Here is a 25,094-nt window from a genome sequence, read left to right on the forward strand (position 1 = left end):
ACACCACTACCCAGAGTTTGCCCCCTTCCTTTTTCTCAGAAGGAAACCAGGTTATTTGAAGCTATCTTCCTTTGTGAAACAAGTCACTCCATATTCCTTTCTCTCTTTGAAGTTGGACATACGGTAGTGCATGTGGTAAGTATGAAAACACCACTGGGTGATAACAAACATACAATTAAGCCCATGAGTGATAATGAACAGATGCTTCCCTCCCACAAATGCTTTTTCATATTGAATGAAATCTGGCTGCAAGATTTTATCAATTCTAGGAGTTTACTCAACTTTATAGAAAAATGTGACCTACCTTGATAAAATCCCATATGGTTATCTCTTGCCCCAGGGCTTTTACCTTTGTGGCTAAGTTCTTGTTTTTTCTGTTAAACTGATTTTTCCGATCTCGGCAAATTAAAAACAAAGTGGCATGAGACTCCTTGTGGTTTTACAATAAACAAAGCAAGTGTATGCATGCTATCTGATGGTGGATCTTTCTCTACACTCTTACTAACTACTTAGGTATTTCCTCCCCTAATGAAAGAGGGCAAAGATAAAACAAACTAGTCTGCATTAAAAAGGGAGATGTCAACAAAATTTGTTTGTTGTCGTATTTTATCCAGGGATGGCCAGGATGGTTTCTAGTAACAAATGGTCTTTCACATGGTGAAACTTCACTTTGTCCTCTGGTATTGCCATTATTATTATTGCACCACAAGAGAGCTTGGGCAGAGCTTGGGACCTTTTCTACAGGGATCTGTGCAAGTCTCAGGCAGGTGGGATGGTTTTGAGGCAGAGCCTGTGGAGCTGTGGGGCTGGTCCATGGTGCTGGTCCTGCTGCACTGGCACAAACCTGCCTGCGGTGCTCTACAACAACTGGTGAGCCTCTTGATTCCTCTCTGTACTCCCCTCTTCCTCCTCTTACCTGTCCTGATGTTTTAGACTGGAATCTCTGTAGGGCAAAGGCTGTGTTTTGTCACGTGGCTGTCAAGTGCCAATCTCTGCTGGTGAATCTCAGCACTCCTGTGGTAGGAATGATAATTCCAATAATAAATGCAAAGCCTGACCATCTGGCTGCTATTATGGTAATGTCTTGCTCCGTGACAGTAGGTCACTCTGTGCAGCTGCTTCTCTGGCTCATTCTATATTGGAAAAGGCCACTCTTCAGCTTTAGGCTAAGTCTCTGTGGCTTGAAAATAGAAAAAGCCTGTAGTAGTGCCACCTGTCCTAGGTACAGAGGCTGAAAAGAAGTCCACAATCCAAAGAGTATCATTCATGGTGGCACGCTTTGATACTCAGCAACTATTAAGTCACTGGTTTCACCCCCAAAGCAAGTGATGATCACTTCTCCCAAGCGATCGTCTTCTGAGATCACTGAATCGATGCCTGCCTCGTGCCCAGATAACACGCTCTGTCCCCAGGGAGTGTGAACGCTCCTGCTGCTTTCATTCAAACATCTATGGGTAATGGCAGGATTATGACTTGATAGTAAACCCCTTCACCTCCCAGTCGCCTCCTGCTCTGGCTCCTGCAATGTGATCCAGTGCAGCAGAGAACTGGGATGCCCTCCCTGTCCATCACACTCAACATGCTGCTGGTGAATTGCTGCCTTCCTGGTTTGCATACACACAGCAGACTCTCCAGTGCTTTGAGACTGAGATATCGCTGGAGCCGAGAGTCACAAAATAAAACAAAACATAAATTAGAAATTACTTATGGCGTGCATAATTTATGTTGATCAGAGTTTTCAAACATGGCCTTTTTACTATTATAAAATGAGCATAGCTCACAATGATAATTCACATGGCTGAATATAGTGTTGCTGATAATAATACTCAGCAGTGGGAAACTGTCAAATGCATAACCTTACTGTTTATCTATTATATTCTCCCATTAGCTGTTTTATTTGGTTCCATCCAGAGTTTGTTTTAACTGGTACCAGAGTTTGCTTTAACTGGTACAATACGTTTGGCACAAGTGACATTAGAAAAGCACTACTGTATTTGCAAAATGGTTCTTACAGTCTCGGTAAGAGCTTGCAAACTCTCAATTGAAACTAGAACTCCTTTCCTTCCATATATATATATATATATACAACTCCAGAATAAACAGGAACCTGAACACAGTTGGATGAGCAAGAATAATTTCAGTAGCTTTTCCTGTGTGGTATTTAAAGACCAGGACCACTGTATGGATGATGCCTTGCTCACAGCTCTGTCCAGGGTGTCTGAAGGTCCATTTGGTCCCAACAATTCCCAGTGTGAGGCACAGAAAAGGTCCAAGGGATGCTTAATTCACACCAAGAGCTTTAGCATGGTCCAGCCACTCTGCACAGGGCCAGCCTTTCCTCAGCCAGGCTGGCTGCATCCACACCCCACAGCCCTTGGCTCAGCACCCCCAATGCTCTCACGGTACCCTGGAATCACAACACATAAATCAGGTTGTATGAAGTTTTATTTTTTTGGCTCAAAACCCTTGATGGAGGTGTTGCAGCCCTGTGACAGGAAAGGGAAGCTCTGTGGGAGTGGGATGTTTGGGGGTGATGGGCATTCAGGGATAATGCTGGAGTACCACGTAAGGGCTGGTGCTACCTCATCCATCCCCAAGGACAAAACTAAGCAATTTCCATAGGGAAATATGCTTAAAACCACACAGGTCTTGTTTCAAAGGAACTTCACAACAAGAGAGAGACCGGGAGTGAACTGATGCTTAACGTAGATATCAGGGCCCAAGAGTGAATTGGTGAGCTAAGTTATTTGGCAGTGTTGGTATACCCTATAAATCCTGAAGATGTGCTGAAGGGGAATACAACTTATTTACCTATTTTTTTTTTATTATTTCTTATTTTTTTCCCCACTGCTCAGGCTGAACTTCCTCATATCCAGCAGCCATCTGAGGCTGTAATTTTTCAAATCCCCATGGAGATCTTGCTGCAGCAGTGTCCTCAGGAGAAAGGCTGGTTCTCTGCTTGGCCCAAAGCAGGTGGAGCACTCACATGTCATATTGCAAATTGGATGCATATTCCTTTGGGAGCACTTCCTTTGTTTGAGGTAAATGAAATCTCTGGCTTGTCTAAGGACAAAGAAAAAAAGAATCTGTTTTGAGGACAAAGGGGAATTTCAACTCTCTCTTGAAACACTGCTTAATTCATTTTAAGTGCTTGCTTATGTGCTTTTACCTAGTTTATCTGTTTTCGCTTTTGAAAGAAAACATAGCATAACATCAACGCATCCATTCAACACCATTCTGCCCTTCACTTCACTCTTATTTCTACAGTCTACATTTTTTCCCTACTTTTAAATTTACTTGTATTGAAAACAATGGCAAAAGTCCCTTTCGTCTTAATGGTAGAAGATCAGGTCTTGCTGGAAGAGCACCTTCATAGGTTTCTTGACTTGTGTGTGTCTCTCAAGAGGAATTCTGATTCATTTTGGGAAAGGCATGACAATCTTGAGACAAATTCCTTCTCCCTGAAGAAAAGATAAAAAGAACCATTTGGAAAGTAGCTAATGTAGGCAAATTGTTTGCAACAAATTATTCATACGATGAATTCAATTTTTTTCTGTTTGGAAATATTCACCATAAGTCTGATGCTTAGAGAGATGAACTAGCTGTTTCTTGATATGCAGTTTATTCATGAATGGTTCATTGTAATTCAAGTCGTAGCTCCTTTGAGGGCATGCATGTCATAGTTTGGGTCCATTTTCCCTGACTGGATGCACATTATTCTTTTAGAATCTGTTTCCCTGGTACAAATATTCATTATGACAAAATCATAATCATATGTATTTGCTGCTATGATGAGAGTTCCTTCTCTTAGAGCATGGGGGAAAGGGAAGGTTTGCTTACCTGAAGCAATATGCTGAAAAATTTCCATACAATTGGTCTAATTCTTTTGCTGTTTCCACCTGGCTATGGGAATAGTTCCTACACCCTCTCAGTTATTTCACATATCATACAATAGTCAGTGTGAAAGAAAGAGTGAGAAGTGGCTGGTGACCCACCTGCAACTGGCTTCAATGTACAGATAGGAGAGTGGAGATGAATGCAGAAAAATGCCGGGGAAGGTAGATAAATGATGAATGAGGTAGGTCGGTAGCTTTGCCTGTCCAACAACTCCTGTGTTGGCATGTTGACATGGCATTTCTGGGTGCGGGCTGGAGGGGACAGAATAATGACTGTAGAACAGCACCAGGGTGGAGAAAGTGTCTCAGAGGAGCATGTTTGTGGTGGTCCCTTCACATGGGCTCTGCTGCTCCTGGCTGCCACCAGATGCCCTCCTGGCTTGGCACGTTCAGCTGCAGAGAAGCAGGAGGTAGACAAGCCGGTCTGTCCAAATGCCCTCAGAGGGATGGCAGGCTCGAGGCCAAAAAGTGTCGGACTGTCCTGAAGGATGGACCAGGATTTGAAAGCAATCCCCCCAAAGACAATTACTAGATTCCTCACCAGCCCATCCGAGGTATCTCTCATGGTTTCAGTATCTGCTGTGCTCCAGGGACTAACCTCTGGGAGGGTCAAGGCAAGGCAAAGGAAATGAAAATAAAATATAGTGCAGCATTCATTTGCTGTGAGATGGAAAGCCGAGGGTGTCATCAGTGACAAAAGAAGTTCACTAACTTCTGATCTGTGCAAATGGATCCACATCTCACAGTCCATTGAGGACTACAAGAGAGCCACCCACCCTCTTGACAGAGAGTTACCCACTTCAGGTGTAACAACTGCTGAGGGTGGAGAGCTCTCATCCAGCCCTTGGTGCCCACAGATTCCAGTGCTTGTGCCCCAGCTACCGCCCACAGCTGTAAGTGAAGTGCTGATATCTGTTTGCATTATTTGGGGAGAAAAAAACAACAACACTCCCATTTGCCATTTTGATATGCAAATCTTTCTCTTGATGCGGGAGGTGCATCACAAAAATAAGCCTTGGATCAGCAGTTATTTCTGAGCCATGGATTATGCCTGCCTTTGTTTCATACCACAGGGCCTTGTGGATGTCTTGGCCTGGCTTAGATTTTCCTGTTGCTGTTCACTGAAATGTTTTATTTTCCACCGTCGCCTGTAGGCACTGACATGGATTAGCCTTGGCAGCACCACGCAGGGGGCTTACACACCCTGATGCTCACTAATTACAACCTCCTGAACATCCTAACAGCTATAATAATACAATGATGTATATATGAAGTCACGGTCTGTCAATGTATTGCTCCTGTGGTGTAAATCCTGCAACCAATATACTCATGACTGGAAATGCCCTTATTGCATGGAGAGTTTTGTTCTTCGGAATGGTTTCCATTTACATACGCTCAGGTTCTCTGAATGCCCAACAGGATGAGATACTACACAAACCCACATCTTGAAGACACACAGGAATGTTATTTCCTTTCTTTTCCCTTTTCTTTTCTTGCTTTTGACTCCCTTACATTGTTTCTTCCCACAGCTACTTGCCAACATTGTTTCTGCCAAAGAAGCTGGAGTACCCAATGTAGGAAAATACATATAGTGTTAATTTGTTATTGAATCTCTGCGCTAACTGTTATTACATTTAACTTGATGAATACCTGTCAGGACCTAAATCTGAATTGTAACGTCTGCTGTGTGAGTTGCTGAGTTACTGGTGATGAGGTGCAGTGCAGGGGAAGACAGCAAGGTTTGCCCTAGTGAACACCCTGAACCTTGTGCAGTGCAGCTGTGGGAGCTTCGATCCCCTGTGCATCTTCAGTCAACTGATCAGCTGCTGGTGGGAGAAATTACTTCCTGGTGTAGTGCAGTCTTAGGTTTTGGGGCTCGCCAAGTACTGTAGACAAGTAGGCAAAGGGGAGGGGAGTTTTGTCCCGCACTAATATGCACCTTGGAGGTGCTGATCTTTCTCCTCTGACCACAGAAGGAGGTCAGCAATCCAGTTCCTAACAGTGTGCCTCCATCAGATGCTGGTTAGGTCCTCTGCAGGACCGACAGGCTGGGTGCTGGGCACCCCAGAGCCCCCAGAGAGCTCTGCTGAAATGAGAGAAAACAGCTGATAGAGTCTGTTCTGAATCAAGTAGAATGACTGTGTTAATGAAGAGATTCTGGTGTGTCCTGTGTCCTCTTCTGCTTGGTTCCAAATGAGCTCCTTGAATGATAAAGACTCCACGGAATTAAAATTACTCATGTATGCCTTCCTAACATCCCTTCAGCATGTGCATATCAGAGCCACATTAATTTCATTGCTAAGGGGAATTCCCTACCTCCAGAAATGGGAGTGGATTTAGTTAGGGTTTCCAGTAGTGAACCTTCTCCAATTTTCACACACTGAATGTGTTCTGCAAAGTAATGACATCAAGACAAAAAAGAAGATAAAGGGCCTGCATCATTATGTTTGACAGAGCATGTACACTACTTATGCAGAGATTGAAATGATCATAACTAAGCTTATGGAAAATTGCAAACATGCAAAGGTTATATGAAAAGATGCATAAATCAAATTTACGAAGTAATTTTAATGTACTTTTTCGACATAAATTCTTTTAGAGGACTCATCAACCGTATTCTGGTGTGCATCTTATTTGATGGTAAGAATGATGATGATTAAAGTATTAGACACTAGCAAAATCTTCTCCACTTCTGAAAAAAAAAAAAAAAAAAAAGTAAAATCCAAGCCTTGAGGCAAAAATGCTAAAAATGGACATTTTTTGTATGAAACCATTTTCACAAATGAAACTAATAGGTTTTATCTAAACCATCTGGTGGAGGAAAAACATTAAAATGGAAAGTCACGTACTGAAGCCCCAGAGATTTCTTTTGAGTGCTATACATTAAAAAAATAAAAAAAGAAAACTCTGTAACTTTTCCCTCATTTATCTGAGGCCTTGCTCCCCTGAGTCCAAGCTTTAACCGATCAGCTTTACTTTGGCAACCAATACATTCCTGCTTGTCTTTGCATGAAAGTTGCACTCCCAAAAATGTAGACTAAATTCATTTCAGAAAAGTGATTGGTGGGTTAGGGTTTATGTCTTGCTTGGGAGTATTTTTTTTTCCTTAAATAAACCTCCACAGGAAACTCAGATATAAATGACATTCGCTTTTGATTTTTCTGTAGATGTAAAACCAGACTGTGAAACCTGAGTTCAAAATAGTACAATTTACTGTAGCACATGAGGTGTATAACAGGAAGTAACCAACAGAAACTTTCTTACTCCCTTTCCCAAACTGGGGCCAAATAACCACGATCTGCTGGCTTTCTTTCTATCCTATGTGTAGGGATATTGTGTAAAACACAGCCACAGACTAGCACAGGTCAGAAGGGATCCCTGGAGGTTTTCTGGTCCACCCCATCCCCACAGTAAATGCCCATGAAACTTAAACAGGGCTGTTTAGGGCTGTCCAGTTGAGTTTTGAATATTTCCAAGGATGGAGATCCCACAGCCTCTCTGGGCTCCTATTTCAGCTTTTGACCTCCGTCCTGGTGATTTTTTTCTTTTCCTAATATGCAATGAGGATTGCCTGATTGCAACTTGTGTCTGTTGTTTCCTGTCCTTCACTGAAAGATTTGGGCCCTGTCTTGGTGTAACACCTGTTGGGCAGTGTCAGACTGCAGTAAGAGCTCCACTTGGCTTCTTCTCCTTGAGACTCTCCAGATCCAGTGCTTTCAGTCTCTCTTCCTGAGCTCTCGGCTCAGCCCTGTGACCATCATGGTGGCCTCCCTTGGATTCACTCCAGTCAATGCTCTTGTGCTGGGGTCACCTTTGGAAAGGCTGGGCTTAGGTTCCTCCCAGTCCAAAGGTGACACAGTACATGAAGACAGGATAGCCTATTTTTGCTTTTGATCTCTCCTGAGAATTTAGAAATAGCCTTGAAAATCTATCACCCATTTAGCACAGAAGTGTGACCTTGCTGCCAGGACCTCCTTGTGTCACTGCCTCCAGCCTGTTTGCAGAGGCCAACTTCTGCTGGGAACTGAGCAGCAGGACAGCCCCATTTTTCAGCTGTCATGACTCTCGCCTTGTGAGTCCGATGAGTCTCCTTGGTGTGCACATATGTAAATATATATATATGTATTGTGCTTTGATAAATCTGATGCATAAAGTCAGGAAGGAAAGGGATTTTGCCAGGGTCTAGGGCAAAATTCTGCAAAGAGAGAGAGAGGGAGAAATAAAGATGTTTAAGAACAGCCTAGTCAAAACGACAGTCTCATGAGATTTGAAATTTTAATGTAAAATTCCAGCAGTGTGAGATCAGAGATTAATTCCTCTTTTATTATTTTATTCTTTTAAAAGTTACTTTACAGATAAGTTTGAAAATAAAACTCCGTTTTGCACTTAGGGCTGACAAGTAGAAAAACACAGAAGACCAATAAAACCTGGAAACCTCTCCCTATTTGTTACATATATTAGTAAAATCTCACCTGATTAAAGCTGTCCTCATGGGTCTGAGCACTGCTTCACAGTTGTTGAACTTAAGTTACGGCTAAAGCAGGAGATTTTTTTTTTTTTCTTTTCAAAACTCTCAGATCTCAGCTACTCTTCCACTAAATTACTCCCTGTTCCTGGAGACATCACTTATCATTTTTTTTTGTATTTATCTATTTAACACAAAAAAACATAACAGATATGTGTATGCCAAAGGAGTTGAGAGACTCACCTTATTATTTCAGAACCCTGAGCAGAAGCAGATATCAAAACACAAAGTCTTCTATTAATTAGGAAAGCCTTATTTATTGAAGTGATGGCATGCCTTTGAATGAACTTTGGAACTTCATATTTATATTTAAGCAGTGCTATATAGACAACAGGAAAAATCTCTCACATCTTCAGCACTTAACAATACTCTGCACTGTTGGCATAAACACAGGGCCAAGTGTTTTGTTGTGCAGAAAGCAATCTGAAGGCTCTGTGAATGCAGAGGGCTTATATTGCCATATGAGCTGTGCTAACATTTTCAGGTGAATAGCCCCTCCTCCCCCCACCCAACTTGGAAAGACCTGGGGCTTCTTTACTTCCACTGAAACTCTAGATTGACTCTAGATTTCAAAGTGTGAAAAGCCTGAATATTCACCAGAGGTTTTCTTTTTATTTTATTTATTTATTTATTTATTTATTTATGTTCCCCATATATTGGAGCTATACAGATTGTAAGGCAAAACTTCTTAGAAAGCCACCTTAGAGCAAGAGCTGAAATGTGCAATTCTTGGAGCCTTCAGAGACTTCTGTATTACAAAATGTGTGCCTAGCCTGCTGTGAAGCAGTGGAATATCCTCCACTCTTCAATTTGATCTAGCCAAAATACACATTTTACAAAGGTATCCATCCTCGATCTAATGTCTTTTTTAAAAGGAGTTGTGCATGCACTGTTCTGCTTGGTTATTCCAGAGTTAAAAGGAAAAGTACTTTGTTTTCCATTCTGAATTATTTTCTGACCTAATCTTCCAGCCTCTGGACATTGCTGTGAATCCTCTGGTCCTGCCTGCTGTGTGCATTCAGCATCTCCCATCCACATCCTCACCATTCAGCTGGCCGGCAGTCTGGAAAACGCTGATGTTCTAAGGGTTACTGGATTACGATTGCTCTCTGCAAACAAAATTCACATCTGTTCTGACAACTTATTTCAGCCTGATGCAACTTGAAAAGGTCGAGATTAATCCCAGAAAATCAGCCTTCTATTGGAAAGGCCAAATCAACTTTAATTGTAACACATGGCTATTTGTATTGGCGTTTAGCTGCAGCCATTTATCCTTCTTTCTACTGGCATTATTTGTTTCTGAACCAGCTACTAAGGCCTACAGTAAAAGTCGAACTGTTTTAAGTAACATAACAAAAACAACAGCTGACATCTTTCCTTTTACAGGTTCCCATTGACCCAGGGTATTTTGGGTGTACGGCTTTTATGACTTTTGTTTATCAGCAGGGGGAACAAAAGAAAAAAAAATCACAGAAGAAAACGTTGGCTCATTTTAGGATGATTAATGGTGCCTACTGTACTTCCACACATCCTCTTCATGTGTTGGCTTGATGCATTACAGCCTGCCGAGCGCGTGCAGCGCCCGGGGGGATGAACCGCTCCTTCTGCAGCCCTGCCCCTCACAAAACTTTGTCGGCAGGTGCTCAGGGGTTTAAATCCCCTCTGCCACACTGCAGTCACAAGATGTGGTTTTGTGACTCGCTGCAGCCCCCTCCCAACGCACGCGGGGCCGGCCGGCACAGCACCCCTCTAACCAGCCTGCCGCCTTCCTCTGGCTGCTATCAGCCCAGCCATCAAGCCATAAACTGACATTTGAGCTTTCAGGGCCCCTGAAAAGTGACAGGATGAGAGAGATTCATTTGGCAATACTTTGCTCTTGCTGTTTGGCCTGGAGGAAGATACTCCAAGTGGTAAGATTTTTTAGCAACAGCTGGCAAGCACCCGGGTGTGAGCCTGATTTTCAGACATGACAGGCACTTACAGGAATGTTGCCAGATACAGCTGTTTAAAAGCCTTAATAAACAGCAAGTCAATACTAATCTTTGCCAAATTAATCTTTTCCTTGACAGCCCATCAGAGCAATTATGCTCAGACTCGTTGTAAACATGCAATTGTCAGAGGGTAAGGATCTTCTCTGCAGCACACTGTTTTTTTTTTTTTTTTTTTTCACTGAGCTTGTTTTCAAAATAGGAAGGTTTCCTTTTCTTCTCCCCTTCCTCTCTTTTTCTCTCCTGTTTTATTTTCTAGCCAATTAAATGTTTGCCAGCTTGGTATTAGCCTGAATGAAATTTCTTTGTAAAGTGTCTATCGCAGCAAGCCCTTAATAGAATGTGAAATGATGACAGTCGCAGGATCCATGCAGATGCACATTTGCTAGTAGGTTTCTCTAATTAGGCAGTAACTGTGACAGACTCTGAAATGTTACAAGTCATTGTTCTCACTTGTCCCCTTGTCAGTGGAATAAGAAGTACATTTGAGTTGTGATTTAATGTGGTGCTGGGTAATAATAAAATACATGACTTTGCAAAGGAAAGCAAATGCTGTCTGAGAGACCTGACTCGAAGCAAGAGCTCATGTTCTCTGAGGTGCTGAGCACCCTGTGCAGCACTGCTAGCACTCTCATACTCCTATACACACAAAATAATATTCCATTTAAATGTAAAAAGACTCGAGGATGCCATATAAATAATTAACCAGGTAATGGCTCTATATCTATCTATATCAATACCTTTTTTTCGACGGGAGTTCTGGGGAGTGACTCCCTGTATGGGTTACATACAGCTCTTTAGCTATTTCTCAGACTGTGTGTAGAGTAAGGGTTTTGACTACTCTGTGTCCCCAGAGCATGGAAAGAGATCTCCATGGATCTGCCATGTTTACAGAATCATGTAAGAAATAGGCAGATGCAGCCTTGGAGATGGTAGCTGAGGTTGGGATGACGTCTCAGAAGGTTGTGGAAGGTGATAAGCCTGTCTCTTACCTTCCAGTAATGAGCTCTTTTATTGCAAGATTTCCTGTTTACAGAGGAGCCTCGCAGGGAATATTTGGCAGATTTGCCACTGGAATCAGGAAATGGTATTTGGTGAGGGAGAGAGAGGCAGGCATGAATACATTAAGTTTCATTGTGAATGGCTGAGGCCCTCCATGAATACATTAATTGCTTACTGCCTGTGGATGAATGTAGGGGGAAAAATGCTACAGCAAGTCCTTTTAAAGAGCCTCTTTGGGTCAGAGGTAGCAGCTGGACGCGATGCTTGAACCTCTGTGAGTTGGGTGAGATACCAGGACTCACATCACCAGAACAGAGCACTCTGAGATCAGCAGCAAACTCAAAGAGCTCTTTTCCTTTTCAAAACTTCTGCTTACCTTGGTGCAAGCAGACAGAATTTAAATCCTCTGGAGTGCTTATGTTCCTAACCTTGCATTTCACCTACCAGTTTTTAAAAATCTTCAGGAAAACAAAAAAACAAACAAACAAAAACAACAAACGAACAAACAAAAATAGTTTCAATTAATGGAAGACATTATTTCTCTTGGTTTCTATCATTTTGATGGATGTCTTTATTGTATTTTTTGCTGTTACTGTGTTGCTTCAGTGTGTAGGTTGTTTTGTTCCTGTGTGCTGTCTCATTATCATCTTTATGACAGATGGTGACTTACAACCAGTAGCTTGGGTATATGTATTACTGTGGTGCCTAAGCCAAAGTGCTATAGCAAAGGATGGTGCCTATCTTCATCAGCTCCAGTGGAGTTTCACCTGCTTGCAGAAGAACCTCAACTTTTTGGGCTCCACTTATCAACAATTTGTACCTGTTGATATGCAGCTGAAAACAAAGAGCAGATTGCCCTTGGGCCAGCAACCATTGCTTTTTCCTAAGGTCGGACATGAAGAACTGACATTTATGTATCAGAGTTGGACCTCTCCTTTGGAACGAAGTGGCTTCAGTATTACCCAGAGCAAAGGTGCTGCTCTTCCAGCACAGCTGGATCACACGAACAGAGCCCAGGCACAGAACCGCACTCAAATCCCAGGACTGGTAAAGGTGCTGTGCAGTGAACACACAGCAGATTTCCATTCTTACAGACTAAGAGACATCAAGTAGCAAGAGATTCGTACAGAATAAGTATTTTATTCATGATGTATTTTTTTTATTTACATTAAAGTTTTCTTGTATTTTGAACTCTGCTTGGATATCGAAATTAACAACTTTATGTGACTGCACACCTGCTCTAAAAGAAATGGAGATAACACAGTTCTTTTCTGTAAAAGAAAAAAGAAAACTGCCTGTCAAAATCAAAGCTGATTTTTCTCATCCCAATAATTATCTTCTCACTTTGGAATTAATATGAGTGGAAAATGTAGTTTACTGTAATATAATAAATAGAAGACATTGGGTAATTAGTAGTGCTGGTATATTTCTAAAGTACTAAACAGACAAACAATAAACTGTGAATTTAATCACAAGTTCTCATACAGTTTCAAGACAGAAAAATTAGAGCTCTCAGCTACAGTCATCTGAGTAATCACATCTGATCTGCATTATTTATTAGTTATTACATGCCAAGTGATTTCAACTGTACATTGCCTGAAATCATTCCAAAGCAAGCATACCTTTGTTTCTGTTTTGTTTTCTATAAAAATCAATGGCATTGCATAAGTTGTATTTATTCTGAGCTGCTTTCTTTATTTCACACAGACAATACGAATCAGTGGTACTCCCTATTACTTTGACAGGCGTCTGGGATGAAATCCTCCAGAAAAACATTTTCAGATCTATCCCTGAAGAAAAACATTGACAAAATGCCTTTTTTTTTTCTTTTTTTTTTTTTTTTTTTGATTTTTTACATCCCTTTCCTTATGGCTATTGAACTTACCTTTCACTTTAGTATGTATTTGTGATACACTCCCTAAGACTCTGTAGGAACTTTTGAATGTATAATAAAATGTTTGAAGCATATTTGGTAATATTTCTGTTGGTAATATTTCTATTCCATTTGATTAATCAACAACAACTGATGAATTTTCAAGAAGCGTCATTGTGTAGTTTTATTTAGTTACTTTTGTTGGTTCAAGTCTTGGTTTTGGGCAACTTCTTACTACAATACTTTAAAAAGGGAATTACTTTAAAGTACTTTTTTTTTTTTTTTTCCCCTTAGCAACCAAAGAAATACAGAAATAAGTATTGGTTACCTTCATTTTCTGCCAGAAAAGCAGGTTTGGTGTTACATATGTCACTGTAAAAACTAAATAAAGTATTCACATCAGTTGTGAACAATTTGTGCCAGCAAAAGTTAAAGCGTCAAAGAAACCTCTTTAAAATGCTAACAAATTTACTTACAAACACCTATATTTATTATTTCATAAATAGGCGCAACAGGTTCCATAAAAAAAGATTAAATACAGACACAGTATGAAGAAACAATAATACATAGCCATATGTAAAGGTTATAATTTAGCTGTCTCCAATCTGTTTCTGCATCTAATAAAATAACAGGTAAGCATTTGGCAGTTTTATACATAAAAGGACTTAAATGACATTTACTAACCAGTACACATAAAGTGATTTTTTTTTCTTTTTAAAAAAAAGAAGCATTTTTAGGCAGTACAAAATAAATGTGTTTGCTCTTTATCAACACTGTTTTTTCCCCTAGTTTTTGTGTTTATTTCATGAGATGAAGCCAATATTTTTAATTAATATCTTTTGGGAATATTTTACTTTTTTCTCCAAATACTTTGAAAATATAGAACTATTAGTCAGTTGTTTAAAAATGAAGTAAAAATATGAATGTTTGCCAATTTAACCCTTTTTTGAAATCAATAAACTGGAATGAGCCAGTTTCAATTACAATTAGCTACAAAAACATTCACATTTTATACTCTAGGAGAGTGTAACATAGATGCTATTTACAAACTTGCTATGACTGCTACATCAAGCCATTTAAAAAGTCTTTAGTAGTTTCATATAAACACCCATTATGAAAAACCAATGGAAAATCCAGGACTTTTATCCGAGACATCTACAGTTGCTAAGGCAGTTACTATCGCAGCACTTCACAGCAAAAAACAACATAAAATCTGAATGGTCCAAGTTTCCTTCAGGGAAGAAGAAAAACAATGTCCGTTAAAGGATCTCAGGGTGGGGGTGGAAAGGGGAAAGAAAGAAACAAACAAAAATAGGGGGAGGGAAAAAAGAAAAAAAAAAAAGAAAGAAAAAGAAAAAAAGAAGCAAGACTATTTTTTCCAGAGTGGGTGACCCACAAGCTCAAATAGTCCTAAGTGCTTAGCAACTTGTATTTTCTAATAAAATGCAGAACTGCCTTGACTGCATAAAGCAATCCATGATGAAAAGACTTCCCTGCATTCCTCAGTGGAAAGGAGAGGTGTTTCAGATTTTCAGGTAAGGTAGAGTGCTTTGTCCCTCTGCATGCCCCTGTTCAAAGGGAAAAAGAACAAATGTGATTTTTAAATTTGTCAAATTTTTAGTCCTTTTCTTTCCTCTATAAACCCCACAACCCTACTGTGTCATTAATTCCAAGCACATCACGGAAGTACAGCTGTATTACCAAGGTAATAATACAAAAAATAAGAAAAACCCTACTGCCATAGTGGCATATAGAAACCCAGAGGCCACATCTGGGTCTAAACTGAATAGGAGGGGACATGGGTTTAAGCACTATTTTGGGATCACCTGTGCTAGTGGGTTGGTAGTATTGATGGTCCCTCACTCACAAGCTGCATAGCTTTGTACATGAGAGTTTAGCACAGCTCTAGGGACCTTACTGCATAAGCACCCTTTCTGTAGAAGGCAGGAGAGGTTAGTTCCATGAGCATAGGCGCCACCCAGCTCTCTCTGGCCTCTTTTATTTATTAGTCCAGGCATAGCCAAAATGCACTGTGTTGGCAGTTTCAGGTAAGCGTGAGCAAAGGAGTACCAGATGGTTCTAACAGAGCCCAACTCAACTAACTTTTCCAGGCTCTGTGGGAGACCTTCCACCAATGCACAATCCAGCACACTTTTACAGTCTGTTCTTGCCAGGGTTCGTCTTTGGATGAAACATACCAACTCAGAGCAAAAAGGAATCATTTACCAGTTTATAACCTGGAACAGTCTGTACAAGTCAGAAAAAAGTATATCATTTAAAGTAGAAGTATCACTGACAGGGCTTGGTTCACAGTGCAGAGATTTTCTGGGGGAGAGGCTTTGCTCTTCAACTCCTGTTTCCTTGCCAAAACCCAGGCACCAGTTCTGTTCTTCCACAGCTCTACAGCTTACTTGGTTTGGAGTCCAGGATTAGCACAGAGCATAAATTGCACTGGCAAAGCAAAGACATGCTAAGTCCTTGCACACGGATTCACAGACACACATCTACACAGCACACATACAGAGCCTGCTCAGAGAAAGGTTTTGCCAATGGGAGTTACACTCACTGGGCACCTAGAGGACACTGCTGGCAATGATCTCATGTTTTTTTGAGGAGACCAGAAATCAAACCCAGAGGTGGTTATGGCCTGTTGGTAGGACTCCTGCAAAGGTCTGCAGCACAGATCAATGCATTTGGGTGGTACAGCACACAAGTGAGACTGTTCTGCTGAACATGTGGGCAAGTCTCGGGGCAAAAGCACTAGTTATGGGAGAAGAGCGAGGCCATTGTGCAGACTAGTTAAAGTATGCCTCAGTGTCAGTAAGTTTTGGTCTGGATGTTTTTCTGAACTGGTAACCAGAAAAAGATTTTTTTTTTCAGTTTAGTTGATATTGCAGAAATACTTTAAAACAGTAACACGAGTGCAATTCTGAGTTTGAGTAATGCAATGGTTGAAACTGGTCTTTAGTTCTGCTTTGGGTTCAATTACTTTGGCAGTAACCAAGAGCTTTTATCTGCCTGTGTTTTTGGTATTCGTGCCAAGGTCAAGAGAAGGTCAGGCTGGTGGACATGTTCACAAGGCACATCTATCACCTAAAGCTCAGAAGAGATCTTCTGCTCAGGGCCTAAAAACTTTCCAGGAAGCCCCTGATACAGCACTATGACTCCACAAAAACAAGGCTGCTGAGGAGTTGGGGCTTTGAAGGCGCTACTAACCGTCTGGCAGGGGCACAGAACTCCTACACATATGGTGTTTTGTTTCTGGTAACAGTCATGCAATCTTCACATCATTCCCTTCCATGTAACTTGTATCCCATGCATTACCTCTGGGTCTCACTGACATCGGTTCCCAAGACCCAAACCAGATGTTTTCACTGGCAGCAGGCTCTCCTCATCAATGGAATATTTGGAGAAAATAGTTCACGCCATTTGCCTCTTAAGTAGGGGGGCAGTGATCTTACTAGTTCTTTCCTACACCTTTTCCCTAAGATTTCAGTTCTGCTTTTCTAATGAATGGTAGCTCTCAAAGTCCAAAAAATATGTGGTGCATTAAGGTGACAAAAATTTCCAATAAATGTATGTATTTAAAACTTATTATCCCACAGTAGTCTAACTACTCGACAAATGCAGTGTCATCACAGGTGCACTTCTGAAATAGTGTAGGGAAACAGGCAACAAAGATGTTTTCACTGTTAGATACTTGTGTCATGAATGTTGCTCGACACAAGGTGGCATTCCCTGGCTGCTTACCCATTACTGCAGTAGTCATTATTCCAGTCCACAGTCTGTGCTGGAGGATTTCTGCACCCTGAACGAACATACTCCATTGCTTGGGTAACAACTTGTGCAGCTGTTGATGTTGGATTGATGATATTCTGATAATCAGGCTGAAGAGTAAATCCCTAGAAGAGAGAGCAAGTGCATTATGATGCATGGAAACCAAGCAACAGGTTCTGTACATAAAATAAAAATAAAAAGAAGGTGTTACTACAAACCAGTAGAAGCCCTCCCCCTCCCCCCCCCCCCCCCCTTTTTTTTTCTAGGTATACTTCAAGTTCTCAAGCTTAAAAAGGAGAAAAAGTGTACATGCTTTCTACATTTTAAAATCTTTAGTTTGAGAAATAAAATCGCAACAAATTGGTGTTAGCTATTACACAATCACAGGATAGAACTAAAAGGGAAAACAACTCAAAACTCAAAACCAAGAGAACAACTTAATCAACACTGGGGCACAAAGGTCTGCTTGCTCCTTAGAGGTTCCATTTAGATTGGACGTAAGGACACAAACTAGTTGTTAATTCCTAGAATATGCAACAGAATCTTTTTGAAGGATGTAGGCAGCAGGTGGCTGACTGTTTTATTAGACTACACCTATTCACATATTGTTCTCAAAACCCTCTTTCTTCATTCAGTCACAAAGAGACCATCTGCTGCTTCTTTTATTTGCACTTCTCTCTCAACTAAACAGAAATTCAACCAAAGCTTTTTAACAGTTATTGGACTAATGTAGTGAAAGTAGCACAGAATAACTTACTTTTTGAAACCAAGAGGACAAGAAAAAATGTGGAAGTTACAAAGGGACATCTGACCTGCTCCCTAAAATATCTGTCATATCAGAAATTGTAATAATTTTTAGGTCTTTTGATATATTAGGCTATATCAGTTAAAATGCTGTATTTCAAAACCAGGAGAAATTTCAAGGTTAGTATGCACCGCCATAGCATACCTGGCTCAGCCTATATAAATGTACATCATATTCCTGTAAAGTTAGAAGAACTACATTGGGTAAAAGTATGTGAATGCTGTACAAAAGCAACTGATATCTGCTGGAAAAAAATAAAAAAATAAAAAGCATACAATTCCCAGCCAAGTTAATAGGATCTGTAGTTTTTAAATCACACACAGAACTTGATGCAAAATACCTAGTTCGAAGATCCACTTCTGGTCAAAGTCCACATATAGAATAGACAGGCTTAAAGCTCATAGCTTTAAATTTGAAAAGTTAGTGGCTTATGTGTGATTACTTCATAGACACTGTCATCGTGAAGACGGGAATTTTGGGTAGAGCTGTCTTCAGCTGCAGATTTAACAACTCAGCCACACTACCTTTAAACAAGATAAATGAGTACTCTCAGTTTCCACCTACCACCCTCCCATCTCCAAAAAGAGCTTCCTTCAAATATAAAATGTCACTTCCTTCTTCACATCCTTCCTTCATGTTGCATTCTCCTTGCTCTGCTCATCCTGACCACAGATTTTAGCTCCATAAATGAATCATAGAATCATAGAATATCCCAAGTTGGAAGGGACCCACAAGGATCATTGGGTCCAACTCCTGGCTCCACACGGAATCACCCAAAAATTAGACCATGTGTCTGAGAGTGTTGTCCAAACATTTCTTGAACTTCAACAAGCTCAGTGCAGTGACCACTTCCCTGGGCAGCCTGTTCACTTCCCCTGGAAGCCTGTTCAAATATGAACACAACTTTCTTCTATAGTCTCTTCCATATGGAGAAGGAAGTCACACCTCAGTGCCTTAAATGCTCTTGGAAGCCTCACTTTATCCCTGATGATGCCAAGAAATAGATCCTTAGCAGTGGGCAAGTTCATGAGCTGAATCTAGCATCTAGTTGTAATGTAGCTTATACGCTGCCCTGCTAATAAGATGAAATAAAATGCACTCATCGTGACTGTTACCACCACGCTCTGTGCACAGCCTTTTCACTAGGCTTCAAACCTGCACATCGGGATGCAAAACCCATGCCTGCAACAAATCCAAAGGAAACTGTAATTGAGCAGACTTCCCAATGACTTTAATTGAAGTTTTGTGTAATTACAAGGCAGAAAAATTGGTTTTGTATATCCCCGTCATAATTTTTATACAAAACATTATCCATAAGCCCTTTTAAATTTAGCTGCAAGAGGAAACTAGTCACAGAAACACATTCTGCCCTCAGGCATTTGGGTTTACCTTTGGTAGCAGAGCTCCTGAGCAATCTCTTATCATTTTTCAGGAAAACCAACCATCTATGCAAGAAAAACACTAAATGTGGCTACTACCTGAGCAGTGCTGTAGAGAAGGATGCAAGTGACCAGGTACAGAGGCTCGTATACTCTTTCAGCAAGAATAAACTGTTCTCCAAGTGCGAAGGCAGGAACATGAGTGCAATAGCATTTCCGGATAAAGAAATAGCTTAGATGTGGGAGGATGGTCCCCTGGTAAAAATGCCAGCCTGGTATCGGGTGGGGACTTATCTTATTCTTGTCCTTTCTTGGGTTGTCTGTGTAACCAGAGCCAACTCTCTTTGGCTGTCCTCCAGCAAAGAATGCTCTTGGACTGGATTGATACCTCTTGTGCTAAGGTTAGGGCCACAAACATGAGCTTTATTCTCCTATCTACAAAACAAGGAGTAACAACATTCTTATCTTGCATCCATTTTAGTTTATGATTGCCTAGGATTGGGCTTGTTCTTCAAGATGTGCTCATGGGATACATTTTAAAGCAGTACAAAGGTATCTGAGCCACCTCCAGTTTGGGACCAGCACACACCAACCCCATGGACCACACATGCACGTTGGCACCTGGGCCCATTCTGGGCTCTCTGCAGCCATGGTTTTAATGCTGCTGAGAGGCAGCACCCAGCACCATCCTGCACTGAGCCTGGCAGAGGGCTACCAGCAACAGAAATAATGATGCAGGTGTTGGAGCGTATGCTTCTTAAGGCAAAGTAATTTAAGAAACCTGAACACAATATGAAGGACCAATAATCCATGATCATGTTTAAAATCTACACAATAATTACTTCAGCTTTTTCATCCGCAGAAGAAAAGCTCTGGAAATATAGATTTGTACAACAGAGGGAGACAGCCTTGTACCAGGCTTGTAGTAAATATTTGTGTATTATTTATGTAAGCCCTTAACAAACAATGATGAAATAAAAAGTGCTCAGAAAATGAGTGCTTCGAGGTCTAATTAAACAATGGTGAATGTTTTTGCATTGTAATGCTCAAGAGAAAATCACCAACTGTTTTGCAACATGCCTAGAATTTTAAATTTCATTTTCTTGTTCCAGATTGAAATAAAAATAGGGAACTTGATAAAGATTAATTCGATGTCAGGAGGGACATTTGCTCTTTAATTAGATTTCTGTAGCCCTAGCAGTTTCGCTGTGCCACTGTAGCAAGTCCTAAAAAGCCTGCAGCAGAACTAAACAGTGATCCTCATCTCCACACTTTACTGGGAACTAATTTCATTTCCTGCCTGTCTGGAGAGGTATTTTCAACAGGCATCAATGTTTTTGTCTTCACAACTGATTTATTCATCAATCTCAATGTGATATTTTAAACCTTTAAATTACATCCAAATCCTAAAGCATCTGTTTATTACACAAGGAAATTGAAAATCTGTCTGTGTGATATCATACAAAGATTTTTCCTTAAGGTTATAAAGGAAGTTGACAGATATTAATGATTTTTTTTTTTTCTCTTGACCTCATTCGAAGACAAAGCATAACAAAAAAGAGGAAGAAATCTGGACAAATACAGCAGGTTCCTGAGTTTACTGTATATAATATATACCAGAAAAAATGAGGCTATTATTTTTGGCAGGCTATGCAATCATCTTGCTGTATACATTTATTTTCTAAAGGAAAAGAAACACGCAAAAGTAGACTGAAATAAGTTATTATTTTTAAAAATAAAAAAATAAATTGTGACATACATTAATCTTCTGCCTTTTTGTTATGCATACACTTGCAGCCATGGTTACTAGACGTTAAGTATACAGTTTCGCTTGCTCTATCTATGAACCAAAGTGGGACAGAAATTGTGATGGGACCCACCATGCTACATTGCTTGGGTGAAGGATTTTAAGTAAGGAAGGAGATGCTTCCAATAGGGCTACTAAAAAGGGTTCCTTAAGAAGGACTGGGAATATTTGGGAGGGAGTGAATCCTTGGTCTCATCCCTCTCCACACGGAACAGCACAGTGCAACAGGCAGGAGAATGGGGTATGCTCAGAAAGAATCATGTATGTCTGTGTGAAAAGAACAACTTTTCAAAAAGAAAACAGGTTGCAGCTTCAAATGCTGTTTTACCCTGAACTTCAAGAGAAACTGGTGATTTGAATAACAATGCAGAAGAGTCAGATCACCTAATCCCAACTAAGTAAAAATTAAACATCTTGTCAAACCTAAGAAACAGACCGAAGAGAAGCAACGCAGTATCAGTTAAAAAAATAAACTTCTAAGATGCTCATATGAGCATTTAATGGAAAAAAGTCCCACTCTTCCAATGTACGATTCTTTTGGTCTGTCAAAAGTGGATGAAAGAAAAACTGTTGCACAGGGGATTTGGACTTCAGCAAAAAAAAACACCTTTAACACAATTCCTGCTAATAATATTTAAGAAAAATATAGTATAATTTAGAATTAGAAGTTAAATATCATCAAAATCAGGATCTAATTTAAATCTAACTATGAGAATAGGACTAAAAGGTCATTTTTACAGTATAAAGGTTTAACACTGTAAATGAGCACCCCAAAAGTCTGCAATAGTGCCCATGTAGTTTAATTTTTTTCATTAACTGTTTTGAAAACAGAATAGAGAAAGAATAGAGAAAAAAATAGTCTATTTTTTGGAAACTACAAAAAAAATATTTAGATAAACTCTGGAAGATTGTTTAAAGGAAATCAAAAAAGATTTAATAATGCCAGGCATATGAACAATGAACTAATACATAAATTTAACATTGTCATGTGTAGTTTAGAAAAATTTGGATGTATTGCATCAGCTGCATAATCCGTAGAATTAATTGATTTTAAAATAACAGAAACTGTGCAGTCACTGAGGATTTTTGGCTACCAAAACTTCTGATCTTCTTGATGTTCTGCAGTTTTTGTGGCATCCTTGAGGAAACTGTCCTCCTCCAGTTGGCAGTCTTTCCTAGTTTGGCAGCTGCACACATGCAGGCAAGGGCTGTTGGAAGTGGAGGAGTACGTGCTGTTCCCTGCAGAGCTGATGAAGATCAACTCATTGTCCTTGCAGCAGTGTGGGCAGGACTCACTCCCCAGGTCAGCACTTCTTATCAGTCCCTCCCTAAAGTTATGCGCAGAAGAGTTTGTGGATTTCATGCACTGTGGTTTTGAAGAACTGTTTCTCTGCCTGCCAGGACTGCATTCTGGATCTGTATGTGATTTTTCCTGGAGCTGGCAGTCCTTCAGACATGCTACAAGCAGGTCTTTGATAAGAACCATCCTCCCTCTCCTTGAGAAAACAAGTAATCAAATCTCCCACAGCCACAGTGTGAAAGCAGGGATCTGTAGACAGCAAGGTTTCTGAGAGTGTGCTACTATTGAGTGGCACACCAGTAAGCCACAAACTGTTTCGGAGATGGATATTTGGAAAACAAAACAAAACAAAAAGAGAGAGAGAGAGAGAGAAAAAATAGGAATTTGCTATTGGTAGGAACTGTGGTTGCTCCTTCTAATGTATCTACAGCCCAGCTGTGGTCTGCACTGGTGCTGTCCCACCAGATGAGTCTGCAAGCAGCTCCAGTAGAAGGCTGCTAGGAAGCTGTTGATAGTCTCATCCCTCTCTTGTCTATTAAGCTTCACACTACAGTGTGACATGAGAAAATTTACCTTGCTGCTTCTTCAAGTGTGTTAGTCTGTTTGGCATAAGCAGTGGTGAGGTGTCTGTAAAGGAAAATGTCTCCTGTTGCAAGTAATGTTGCAGGGAGCGGGATGTTAATTAGTTTCTGTTCTTGCTGCTTACATAAATTGGATGATTACTGGAGTCTTTGGAAAAGTCTTAGGGCAACCACACCTTTAGCGTGGAGAAAATCAAGCAGCTGAGGGAAGATGAACTGAAAAAAACGTTGAATTACGTGCAACTATTACTTCTTTATCAGACTACATATCCTCCCATTCTCCTTTGTTGTCTTTTTACGTAGCAGAGTGGCCTACACTGTGCTGCTGGGGACTGAGCCTCATGCTGAGAGTCTTCCCTCCCTCCTTGCTGTGGGCTGGTCATACAGGGCAGTGTATGCCTCTCCTTTGCCATCGTTGATGCTGACTCTGTGCTGCCATCATCGTACTGTGGCTCATTTGGAGGGCTCATCTGCCTTTTCCATTATGTCTTGGCCTCCTTTACATGCTCTGAGATCAGCACAATGTTTGCTCACTTTCAAGCAGAGTGGAGATCAAAGTTCCTTGGCATCTGAGGCCTTCACTTTCAACTTAGTTTTTTGTATTTAGTGCTCTAATGCAGTACAAAATACTGGGGACTGTGTTTTTTACCATTTCTTGACTAGAAAGAGTCATACCTAAGAAACTAGATAGGGTACCACTGATGCAGCATGAGGCAAACTGTGATGGGGGTTGTACACCTGCTGCTTTACAGACTAACATAATTTTTGTCTTTGCCAGCATCATTCTTTAAAGGAAATCAATTTACAAATTGTGCAAACTATTGTATGCTAGAAAAAAAAAAACAAACAAAAAACCAAAAACATATTAGAACATGAAATACATATTACAAATATTCTGTAGTGAAATTACATAGATTTTCCAGAGCTCAAAAACTGTATTGCTTTGAAAAAAAGTGGGGTCATAAGACATCTAAACCGGCCTGCAGATGTTTCAAGGTGCTTCAGAGAAATGTAGTTAAGATTGGCAGTGTAACATTTCAGCAGGTAATAAGCACCCGTCACCTTGAGTGAAGCTCAGAAATATCTCACTTCGGATGCTTCATTATAAGCATCAGCCTTTCTGACTAAGCAATTCAGTAGAAGTATTTAAGCTAACCACTAAGGAATTTAACAGTGGGGAGGTTGCAACACAGAGGTACAATATTTCTTACTTTACTGTACTTGTACTTAGTAAAGCAAAATATGCAGCATGGTACTGGTCTACAAACTAACTTCTAGAAACCTGTTTTCTACAACTTAGTGCCCTGTGTTTTCTCTTAAACTAGAAATAACTAGGCTGCATACAACACACCCCACTGATAAGTGAAATTACTCTCAAGCCATTAACATACACACCTTATGTTACAAGCATGCAACTCGGTAAAGTAAAACATCAGAAGATTCACATTATCTAACCTTTTGTGTGTGTGTGTGTGGTACATAATGTTTGATATAATGATTTAATATAACTCCTAAATGTTTAGATTCATACAAAAATGGTGATGAATGTTGTACATGTACATAATCAGAGAGACATGAAATCCTTAAATGTATCTAACATCTGCATTTCATCTTTTGCTAGCCATTACAGTACTATTCGTTCAATAATTAAAGCCAGATTTTGAATTCTGTTCTGTAAATTATGACTATCGATGATTCTGGAAAAGACGTAACAGGTTTGATCTTCTGCTGCTCTGCATTGGACAAGTAATGTGTCTCTGAGCTTGGCATAAAATGTTTGATTCTAATTTGTTGGAAGACTGAATCATTTCACAATTAAAACTTGCTCACATGTAAGCATGTAGTCTCAATAGGCTGCTGTCACAGATGTCGTCCTTCATACTAGGTCACCAACCAGGCTATTGCACTGGGTCTTTTTCCATTGCTTTGTCTCTCACTGCTCAGAGCCTTCAGTTCCACCAGGACTGCATCAGGTTTATGATCACCAGACAGACACTCCTAGCTTATTTGTCTAGGACTTCTCCTTAGCTACTTCTAGCTGCCCAAGTTTGGGGTTAACTCTGAGGCTTTCACATGGGTTCTGGCAGGACACTCACACCAGGACATTGGCTTTATAACTAATAGGAAAACCTTCAGCAATACATGACAGTAAAAGACTCTA

At 40.4% G+C, this 25,094-nt stretch overlaps 1 protein-coding gene across 4 annotated transcripts in view; it reads right to left on the bottom strand.

The window, feature by feature from the left end:
- Positions 1-12,529: 12,529 nt before the first annotated feature.
- Positions 12,530-25,094, bottom strand: part of TOX (thymocyte selection associated high mobility group box) — a 222,723-nt gene continuing 210,158 nt past the window's right edge. For all 4 annotated transcript variants that reach the window (XM_040545649.1, XM_040545646.1, XM_040545648.1 and 1 more), the window contains 2 exons: positions 17,035-17,186; positions 12,530-14,852 (listed from right to left, as the gene is read on the bottom strand). In XM_040545649.1, the coding sequence (XP_040401583.1) occupies positions 14,816-14,852; positions 17,035-17,186 (189 nt within the window). In that variant the 3' untranslated portion in view covers positions 12,530-14,815. The remainder of the gene's footprint in view (positions 14,853-17,034; positions 17,187-25,094) is intronic.

This window comes from Cygnus olor, chromosome 2, assembly GCF_009769625.2.
Source record: "Cygnus olor isolate bCygOlo1 chromosome 2, bCygOlo1.pri.v2, whole genome shotgun sequence".
NCBI classification, from domain to species: Eukaryota; Metazoa; Chordata; class Aves; order Anseriformes; family Anatidae; genus Cygnus; species Cygnus olor.